Source organism: Panicum virgatum, chromosome 5N (assembly GCF_016808335.1).
Source record: "Panicum virgatum strain AP13 chromosome 5N, P.virgatum_v5, whole genome shotgun sequence".
NCBI classification, from domain to species: domain Eukaryota; kingdom Viridiplantae; phylum Streptophyta; class Magnoliopsida; order Poales; family Poaceae; genus Panicum; species Panicum virgatum.
In genome coordinates this window covers 19,281,298-19,292,313 of record NC_053149.1, presented here as the reverse complement: position 1 = coordinate 19,292,313, position 11,016 = coordinate 19,281,298, and the positions used below count along the sequence as shown (strand labels likewise).

General features: G+C 42.7%; 1 protein-coding gene across 1 annotated transcript; it reads right to left on the bottom strand.

The window, feature by feature from the left end:
- Positions 1–8,718: 8,718 nt before the first annotated feature.
- LOC120676879 (protein DELETION OF SUV3 SUPPRESSOR 1(I)-like) lies at positions 8,719–10,811 on the bottom strand. The gene is made up of 3 exons (XM_039958209.1): positions 10,686–10,811; positions 10,475–10,603; positions 8,719–9,064 (listed from the first exon to the last, which is right to left on the bottom strand). Exons 2-3 carry the CDS (start codon positions 10,566–10,568, stop codon positions 8,934–8,936), a joined length of 225 nt encoding a protein of 74 aa, XP_039814143.1. The 5' UTR covers positions 10,569–10,603; positions 10,686–10,811; the 3' UTR covers positions 8,719–8,933.
- Between the last annotated feature and the right edge of the window lie 205 nt (positions 10,812–11,016).

Genomic DNA, 11,016 nt, shown 5'->3' with positions numbered 1-11,016 from the left:
TGGAGTGAACTTCGGTAACAAATCTTGTGTCTCATTTACTTGTTGTTGTTCATATCGTTCTTGAGCTAGATTTGACTCGATCTATGTGTTTATAAGTTTCCGCTGCTAGAGATCATATCTAGAAGTCTCAAGACACTTGTTGTAAGCTTTCTATTCAAGTATAATCTTCATATATTCATCTTTGTTTGAAAATCGTATTTAGTTTATTTGAGGGTCGAAAGTTCCTGCTCATCGTCGGAAGCTCCTACCCAGTACCAAAACTTCCAATCGAAAGTTCCAGTACTGCGTCGGAAGTTCTGACAGGTTTAACAGTTTTTCATCAAGAATTTGCAGAATTTTTAATAGGGTCTATTCAACCCCCCCTAGGCCTAGTGTTGATCCTTTCAGCTACCTGGGTTGGGCCCCTATCTGCAAGGTAGAAATTAAGTGCCTTAGCCACTTGAACTAGAAGATAGTTCCTGTAAATTTCCCAAGTAGCTTTACTTATATTAATGCGTAAGCCAAAAAAAATTTTACTTACCGGGTTGGTGACGAGAGCTACGACGCCGAGCTCGGCACCAAGATCTACGGTGCCGAGGTCATGCCATGTCACTTCCTCATCGACTGCCACATTGAATCGGCTCGCAAAGCTCAGCGTCATGACTTATGGTGCGCCGACCCTTAGGATTCAAAACCGCAAATCGTTTCTCCAGGAGTCAAAACATGAAAAAAAATCGTGAAAAAGGTTAAAACGAAAAAAATGCGGATTGTCAGGATGGTTGGACAGACAAGTTCAAACATTTTTTTTTCTTTTCCAAATACATGAGTGAACTATTTTACATGTATTAGGTATGTGCCCGCCCATTACTATGGGCAAAACAAATTCCCTTCATGAAAGAAACTACAAAAAATATCTCTCAAACAAAAATATATGTAGTTATGTTGCCAACCATAATGATTCAGGTTGCATGTTCATACATTAAACTAGAATTAGTATTAACTAGCTATGCACATATAAAATTCAAATATTGTTCCAATATATATCCATGAATTGGTCCTAATTGTAAATTATAGTAGCTGAAAAGACAAATATCATGTGTGCAAGATCTATCATTTGTCACGTACATCTACTTGAGTGGTGAAGAATGCCGTGGAGTCAAAAGCTTTATTTAAGAGTCCTTTACCTTTATGCCATTAAAAAATATGGTAGTTACGCGTATACCACAAAAAAGTTTGGAGACACCCCTATGCCATCGACAGAACTTTCTTTTACCTCAGTGTCATTCCATCCATGATCTGTTAAAAGTTAACAGATTGGGAGCTCTTACGTGTGGGCCCTACATAGTAAAATGACCATTTTACCCCTGTTTCCACTTTGAACCCTATCCTCTGTTCAGATCGGATCGGCACCCTTCCTCCCGTCGCCACTGCCCCATCCCCAACAGCCCGTCCGCTGTCACCGGCCATGCCCCCCACCGCCGCTGGCCGCCCACCCTAGGCGTGCCGCCCTCCAGCCTCTCCTCTGGTCCCGCGCCCCCTCCCAGGCCGCTCCTGCCGCGTGCCCCCCCCCCTCGCGCCGAGCGAGCCCGTGCACCCTAGACGGACCGCTGCATGGCCCCCGCGCCGGGTGGCCGCGTGCGCCGACGCCAGGCGGCTCGGGCCAGGCCAGGGCGGCCCGCCCACAGCCAGGCAGCGCCGCGCCCACAGGCCAGGTAGACACAGAAAGGTATGGGTCGCAATAGCTACTGTTTTGTAATTAGGATTTGTTGAATGCGTATTGTTGTCATTGAAGCTCTATTTTTTACAAATTGATATGTGGATTGTATGTAGGATGGATCCTAACACTAGCTTCGATCTAGAAATACGGATTATTTCTCGCAATTTGAATTCTCAGTGGGATTTGCTGAACAAAGTCGTGGACGCTGATTTCACCAACTTCAGGGATTTGGTTGATGAAGTTCTTGAAAAGTATCCTCCATGTTCGAATGAAATAGCGTCACTTTTTTATTTCAGCATGGATAGAAAGACCAACATCCAAATCTGCTCTGACCAAGATTTAGTTGAAATGTTTGCAAAACATAAGGCTTCAAAATGTTGTTTATTGAGTGTCTGTTATCACAACCCTGATAGTGAGCCTCCTGAGATCCCAACATGGGAATTTAGTGGTACTGTCCACTCAATTGAAGCCCCATTCACACCTTCAGTGTCATGTCCTATGTTACCAGAACCTAGCCTTCAAAGTCATACCCAATCTGCTGATACTGATTTCCTTGCTAACCCAAACCCATCCTTTGATCATGTGGGTATTGATGAGGAAGGATTATATATTGACATTGGTTTCCAAAATCCAATACCTGATGCTAGCAATGAACAAGGACAATCAGAGATGATGAATCAGACACATGCCATGAATCTGGTAGTGATGATGATTCTGTGTCTGGCGTTGAATTAGAGGACATAGATGAGATTGTGAAAGATAGAGAGCCTGCACAGAAGCCTGAAGCTGATTATGACAAGTTGGATCCTCCTATGGCAGTAGGCACTTTGTATTCAGACATGGCTATATTTAAGTTGGCTTTAGCTTCACATGCTATGAAATATGAGTTCCAATATGAAATTGAAAAGAGTGATAAATCTCAATACAGGGTGTATTGCAGTGGCAAGACAGTGGGCTACGGATGGAGACTTCATGAAGCTACTCTCAAGGATGGTACAGTTAAGGTAATCTTTCATTATTTAGCACTTTCTTTGCATTGATATATTTTATGTCCTAGTAAATAACTGCTGGATTGATTGATATATTTGCAGGTGACAAGGAACCCATACCCTCATGAGTGTCACAGCACTAGGAGGGCAGACAGTTGTGTTGGGGTCACACAATTTTGAGTGTGTGAGCAAGTGATAGATTGACTGAAAGAAGATGGAACATTGGGACCCAAAGTTTTGAAAAAGAAGTTGAAGGAATGTCACAAAATTGATGTGACATACAGGAAAGTTTATCTTGGTAAGCAACTCGCAATGGATAAACTTTATGGTCCTTGGCATGAAAGTTTTGACAATCTGTACAGATTTAAAGCTCAGATAGAGGAAAGTAGCCCTGGTTCATTTGTTGTGATTGATCACCATACCATCAACAAAAAGATAAGGTTTAATAGGTTATTTTTTTGCTTTGAAAGCTTGTGTTGATGGCTTTGTACAAGGTTGTGGGTCATATCTTGCAGTAGATAGTATATTTTTTTAATCGAAGGTTCAGGGGCCAGTTGTGTAGCTTGTGCAGTTGATGGTCATAACTGGATGTACCCAATAGCTATTGGTGTCATTGACTCAGAAACAAATGAGAATTGGGTGTGGTTCATGGAGAGGTTGAAGGAAGCTATAGGCAACCCAGTTGGGCTTACATTCAGCACTGATTGTGGGCAAGCAGTGATGAATGGGGTTAGTGAGGTTTTTCCAGAAGCTGAACATAGAGTGTATGTACCACTTAGTACAGAATTTCAAGAAGAGGTATAGTGGAAAGATTTTTGATGAGCATTTATGGCAATCTGCATATTCATGGAACCCTTATATGTTTGAGAAACATTATCAAGCAATGGCTGAAGTCAACCCGGAGGCTATGAAATATCTTCAGGAAACTCACCAGAAACTTTGGACTAGAAGCCAGTTCTCCACATTGTCAAAGGTGGATTATATTACCAATAACCTGGCTGTGGCCTTCAATAAATGGGTAGGCCTACAATTGTATTTACTTGCATTCATATTTTTTCAACCGTTTGTTTGCATTCTTATTTTGCTGGCTATATTGGCAGGTTAAGAATCACAAGGGAAAGCACCTCGATGACTTGATGGATACCATTAGACAGATGATGTTGATAAAATGGAGTAATAGGAAAAGGGTTGCACAGAAGTTTGAAGGAAAGATTCTGCCTCATATAGTCCAAAAGTTGAGGGAAGATAGCTACAACTTGGACATTGAAGTGATCACAAGCTCACCTGATGATATTGCAGAAGTTTGTGCTAGAGGGAGTTCTGCCAGTGCCTTCAGGTTTGTGGTCAACTTAGTTGAGAGGACATGTTCATGCAGGGCTTGGCAAGGATTAGGAATACCTTGCAAGCATGCTATTGCCTACATCACATCAATAAGTGGGGCAAAACTAGAAGACTATGTGGACGAGTACTACTCAGTTGAGAAATTCAAAGTTGCATATCAAGGCCGTGTGCCCTCTATTCCTGACAAGTCCATGTGGCCCAAAGCCACACATGGCTTCTTCATGCATCCTCCATTGCTTAAGTCAACTGCAGGAAGGAGAAAGAACTGGATTAAATCTGCTTTGGAGGGAGGTAGTAGCAGGAAGAAACCCACAGAGGGAGGTACTGGTAGGAAGCAGCATGAGTGCCCAATATGCCATGAGTTAGGGCACCATTGGTACACCTGTAAGAATGGGAATCCAGGTGACATAGCTACAATGGAGGCTGAGAGGTAAACTTTATAGACATATATGCACTTTAGTTCACTTATGTAGACTTATATATCAACCAAAACTTAATTTTAGGGGTCCACCAAAGAAAAAGCTGAAGAAATCATCTAGAAGTAACACACAGACTAGCATTGTTGTGCCCACCAGTTCTGCATCAGGGATGGTATTCCCACACAATGAGGCAGTGGCCAATGCTACACACAAGAAAGGGAAGAGAAAATCGTCAACAAAATTAGGTGTCAGCAAAAGAAAGGGATCAACCACTACGACAAGTACTAGCATGTCTAGCAGGTATGGTTCTAAGCTCTTTTCACTTTTCAAGACTTTGTCATTTACAATAATACAACTAATTTCAATTTATTCCTTTAACACAATATCTGGAACTAGATCCAATGACCCTGCTCCTCTCCAAATTGAGAACCCTCCCATTGAGACATTATTGTCAGACCTGGGGCTACGGAACTACGTACATAGCTTAGACAATGACCGAATAAGGGATGCGACATGTCCATACCTTATCCGTATGTAAACTACCCGAATAGGAATAGAACTAGCCGAATACATAAGGAAACTACCCGAGAGTACTCGAGTAGGACTCCTAAGCTAGTATCGGACTAGGACTTACATGTAACCCTGTCCTCCCGGAGTATATAAGGGCGGTCAGGGACCCCTCCAAAACATAACCCAATATTCTCGTACCAAGGCAATACAAACAAACCAACAGGACGTAAGGTATTACGCATATCGCGGCCCGAACCTGTCTAAACTTGTGTTGCTTGCACCTTCGAGTTCCTGATCTCGGTGACACCCTGCCTACAAGTCTAGGGTATCCCTAGGTAGGCTTGCTGGTAAAACACCGACAATTGCAGACACCAAGGAAGAAACAAGCCACCATGAAGAAGAAGAAGAAGCTTACACCAAAGAGGGCTCCAGTTGAGATAGTCAGCCCAGAGAGCCCAGCTTCAAATACCAGAAGCAAGAAGAAACTCCAGATGGAGTAACGTGTGATTGCTGAGTGTTATTTTGGGAGTAGTCTGGTGGAACTACTGCTTTTGCTATGATGCTTTATGTAAGGATCATGTTAATTGCAAACACTTGTGGTGTGGAGAACCTACTCATTTTGATGTTTTCTGTAATGCTCATGTATGCTGGCACTTATGTCATGGTTGAATGTTGATGATATGACCTATTTGCTTGAATGTTGATGATATGACCCAAGTAATTTAGTAGTAATGTCATGTATTTTTTCTATTGTATTTTCATATTTTGTGACTTACTCTGATATTTTACTGGTTAATTTGGGCTTTTTTCTAATTTTTTCTGAATTTTCTGATTTTCTGTGAATTTTTTGGATTTATTTACGAATTTTTCTGATTTTTTCAGAATTATCCTGATTTTTGAAATTTATTTCCTTGTTTTTTGCGAATTTTCAGACATTTTATAATTTAATTACGAATTTTCTAAATTATTTCCAGATTTAAAATTATTTCTGTCATTTTCTAATTTATTTACTGTTTTAAATTAATTTCTGTCAATTATTTACTAACAAGGGCAAATCTGTCTTTTTACACCTCCATTTGACACCGTTAAGTCTCCATCCATCCAAAATGACACTGAGATAAAAGAAAGTTCGGTCGATGACATAGGGGTGTTTCCAGACTTTTTTGTGACATACATGTAACTGTCATCTTTTTTAGTGGAATAGAGGTAAAGGACTCTTTATTTAAGCTGTTAGTTACCAAAAGTAACCTTGCATCAAGAACTTAGCCTAAAAGTATGAAAGGATCATGTGCTACTTGACCACCATCACTTCTACTACTTTCCTCTACACAATTCTTGTGAGATTGGGATAACTCACCAATAAAGGAAGACAATGACGAGCTAGTACTCAAATGATTTGAGCCATAGCAAGGAACACAGGTGGCACCAATAATTACATATTGTTTCCACATTTGCAAGGCTACAAAAATATTTTAGAATCATAGTCTATTAGTGCAGTATGTTGAATCAAACAGCAGGATATGGTTATAGATGAGCATTCAGGCTGCCCGCCCCGGGCCTGGCATGTCACGATCATGCTAATGGGTCGTGCCGTGCCGTCCATCGTACCACGTCCTCAGCCCAAGCACGAGCGTACGGATCTATTACGTGTCGTGCCGGCGCAGTTCGATATGAGGATCTTGTCGTGCTCGTGCCACCTGCTGCCCGTGCATTCGAGGGAGGCTGTCGGGCCCGCCGGCGCCCCCGTGCTGCTGACGCCACCTGCCGGCCGTCGTGGCCCACCGTCACCGCACACGCCGCCACGGCTTCCTGCACACTAGCGCGGCCTCCTGCGGGCCGCCGTGGCCTGCGAACTGTCGGGAGAGATGATGGAAGGAGGCGGAGGATGCCATGCGTCCATAGCTCCATGCATGGGTTTGTGATGGGCCACAGGAGCAACGGATAAGGTTTGGGGTCATGGGGAAATGAGGAGGCAAGCATGCCGGGGGTGATTCGTGTATGGGCTCAAGTGGTGGACGTGGAGGTAACTGGCTAATTTCGAGCCAGCCTGCTAACTTCGTATCGTGCTGGGCCGCCCGGTGTGCTGAGTGACGACCCACACCCAGGCAGCGGGCCAGGCTAGCATTACGCTGACCACCATGCCGGACCGTGCTCGAGTCGGGTAAAAAAAACGTGCCTCAGATCGGCTGTGATCGGCTGTTGAGCCGTGAGCTATACGGACATCTATATTTATGGTAGAACCGATTTAAGTATAGTCCATACGCATTTAAAATAGTATAATCTGACAGCTAATGGTGAACCATGGATAATCTCGATCGAAATACTAGAAGTCTCGCACGATGACGAACGTAGATGGTACAAACATGAATAAATTTACAAAAATAGAGTATAGGATATTTACAAAACAACTTTCAGAATTAGAAACAACAAGAAGCGATAGCCGCGGAAAAACATCTAAGCTAAAAAAAATTTAATGCTAAATAGATAAAACAAAAATGATAATTATAAAGATGTGATGAATAAAGATGTGAGGATGTCACGTTGAGTTCAGCGATGTGAATTCTGGTTAGCTCCAACCATTAAAAGTTACACCTGCAATAGACAACAAACTCTGACTATATTAAGACTCAATAAGACTTACTCGACTATTGGTATATACTTAACCAACTTTGCAAAGTTTTTGGCTCTGAAGTTTATTTTACCAAGAAGCACTAAGAGTAAATCATTACTTTCAATATTTTAGCCAATTTAAAATATGAGCAGCTCTTTTCTAGATTTGCAGGAATATAACAATCAATGCGTGGAGGTGATTGCTGCGGTAGTTTGGGCAGCGGCTTTTGCGGGCGGGACCGAGACATGTGTTCTAGGATCGCTGGATGGGCAGGCAGCGGGAGCGGCAGGATGACAGGTGAAGATAAACTTCATTGCTTTCATTCGACTGGTCTACTAGTTTTAGCTAGTTCAATAGTATTTTGTGAGAAAGAAAAAAAAAGACTAAAGAAGCTGGCCAGTAGACTAGCAGAACATAGTAATTTAGTAGTATAATGATAGAGATAGGATACTATTGCATTCCAAATATTTTGATATGCGTGCATGTTTATTATTTCTAAAAGCTATATAGAGAGAGCGCTCTCCAGATAAGCATATCTGGAGAGCTCTTTGATTACTTGAGCACAACGCATGAAGTAACTCCCAAAAATAAAAAAGTTCTCTTCTTCGACGAGTAATTCAGCGACCTCTTCTTCTCCAACGAGCAATTCAACGACCTCTTCTTCTCGGACAAGCTCTCTTTTTCTGAGGATGAATCTGACGCGACAAGCTCTCTTTCTGACGATGAATCTGACGAGCTTCCGTTTAGGTTAGAGTTTAAGGTTAGGATTCTCGATCGAGGAGGATAGAGGGGGCTCTTGATGAACACTGATAGGGAGAGTCCCGTCCGCCTAGTTGGATCCTATTATTGCTGAGCCTATATATATTGTGTTCAATTGTTTTTCCCTCACGTCTCTCTGTGTTAAAATCATTTTTCGCTAATAACTCTATGAAGTGAAATTTTGCAAGTGTGGTTTTTCAGACAGTTTAACTAGGAAAATAAATGGTTTGGGTGGTCCATCCTCCTCCGGTCGTGCGAGCGTACTCCTCTAGAAGTCAAGAATATGTTAACCCCATAGTCTGTGTTGTTCTATCCTCCTCTATCAATCACTTGCCGATCGTCGCTGCCTTTGGAGCCTCGAGGTTTAATCATCACATCAAAGATCCATGCGCAGAACAAGATATAGGTAACATGTAACTCGGTGGTTAAATGATCCAAGCAAACGGAACGACTACGTCAGTGGCCATGCCAACAAGGACCAGAACGGAACAGTAGCAGTTTCCCAACCATCGTCACTAGTTCCTACCTGATAATAATGGATACAAGGCTGCATACGCCAACTAGTTCTTGGACACCACTCCAACTCAATACAAGGCTGCATACGCCGGCTAGTTCTTGGGCGCATTGCTCTCCAGCTCCTTCCTCAACTGCAGCGAGAAGTCATCGTTGACGTCATCGTCATCCCAGTCATCCTCCCATTGCTGAAGTGCTTCATTGCCTTCTTCCTTGTCTTCCCACTCTGTAATAATTTTGAAGTTAGTGCCAGCCGGACATTAGGTTACACAAGTACACATTGTTCGAATCTATAATGGATTTGAACATACAGTTTTGAACTGAACATATAAAATAGCGTTGTGTTTGGATTCTTGCAAGCATTAGATCATGTCACAACCAAAAACAAGGGGGCATGCTAGATGTTTTATTTTTCGAAGATGCTACATGTAATTTGATCCAGAAAGGAATATAAGAGAAACTAAAGAAATAGCATGCTTATCCAAACAAGCCATGATATAGCATCGCAAAGTTGTTAACCTGGAAACACCATCCCCGGACTAAACTTTAACATCAATCATGCTTTCCAAAATAAAGAAAACATAAATAGATCTATGCCTCGTTCTTTTCAACTTGATCTGCATGTAGCTTTGCACAAATGATCTAAGTAGAATAAGGGATCAGTCCTCAGCACACATCACATAGCAATAGGCTGGATATGTTTTTGTTAATATTCTTCTTCATTGACTTCCAGGTAATTTCAGTTGTTCTAAAATTCATGTACTCCACCCAGGCAAAAAATATTTTTCATCCAAGAATATGCTGTGTGTGTAATCAAACCATTTTATTTTGAACAATCGCTCCACAAACATTTAGACTGGACATCCAAAAGTGATGAAAATCTGTCTACGAAAATACTTCCACACTACTATTTTGTGAGCCTGCCAAGATGTTGCCATGGAAACTAGTTGTCAAAGTTATGCACTGAAGGGCTGGACCAGTGCTCTAAATCACTCTTGTGACTGGACTACTAGAGGTCTGGAGTGAGTGACTGACAAGTGAATCTTGTACCTAATACAGATAAATAAATCACAATCTTATCAGAAGAAAAAAAAAACTCCTTATCTCGTATACATAATAATAAAGCACAAACTCTTATCCATTGACTCAGCCTGACATCCCAAACATTGTCTAGCTCAAAGATCTCGGATTGCAAAATGGAATTCCCTAACTAGGCGGAATCAGCACAGACAAGAGCAAGCCTGCCCAACAGCCAACAATCCCCAATTTTTTACGCAGCAGATTAACCACAGATGTTCGTATTTGACAGGAACCATAGTGTCAATCTATGTGCCGAACTAAGAGCAATAGATCAGTCGCTTATAGAAAATAAGCATGAATAGCCCTGCCTTCAAGCTCGTATGCAACCCAAGCACAACTGCACAAGTAACAGGTAACAATTTCACAATCCATATTGCACAGCCCATCTCTTCCACCACACCGCATCAGACCCGAACTGCGCTAATACGTCACGAACCCTAGCCTGCTAGCCAGATCCCATCAACGGGCACCGGCGCCATCTACCAGATCTACTACCAGCGCATCGAGGACTTCGACAGCAATACGAAGAAGTGGGGATTCGATGCGGAAACGGTACCTTGGTCGATCTCGAACTCCTCGAACTCGTCGTCGTCCTCGAGCAGGTCCATCTTGGCCTCCTCCGTCACCTCGGGCTTCGCCGGCTCCGCCATCGGGGATCGCGACACGGTCCGGCACGAAACAAACCCTAAAGCGGCGGAGAGAATCGACGGGAGTAGAATCAGTATGTGTGGCGGCCGGTTAGGAAGATCGAGAGGAACCGGACGGACCTGGCCTCTTGAAACGAGCTCGTCGCTCGCCGCCTGACGATCGGAGAAGGGTGCTTGCTTTTTTTTTTCCTTGCGGGAGAAGAAGAACGGCAGCCGAGCCGGGGCGTTGTGTTATAGAGGTCGAAAGCAGGGGGCGATTTGTAAACGATTAGGATTTAGGAGGCAATTGCGTTCGAGAACATACCGGAAAGGTCCGGAATCATGGTTTGTAAAAATTGGAGCCTGAGAACACGTTCGGTTTTTCGACGAATTTTACCGCAAGATGAATTTCAATTTGACTTTATATAAGGCTAGTGTTTATATTTTATAATATTTCGCACTTGTCATTTTT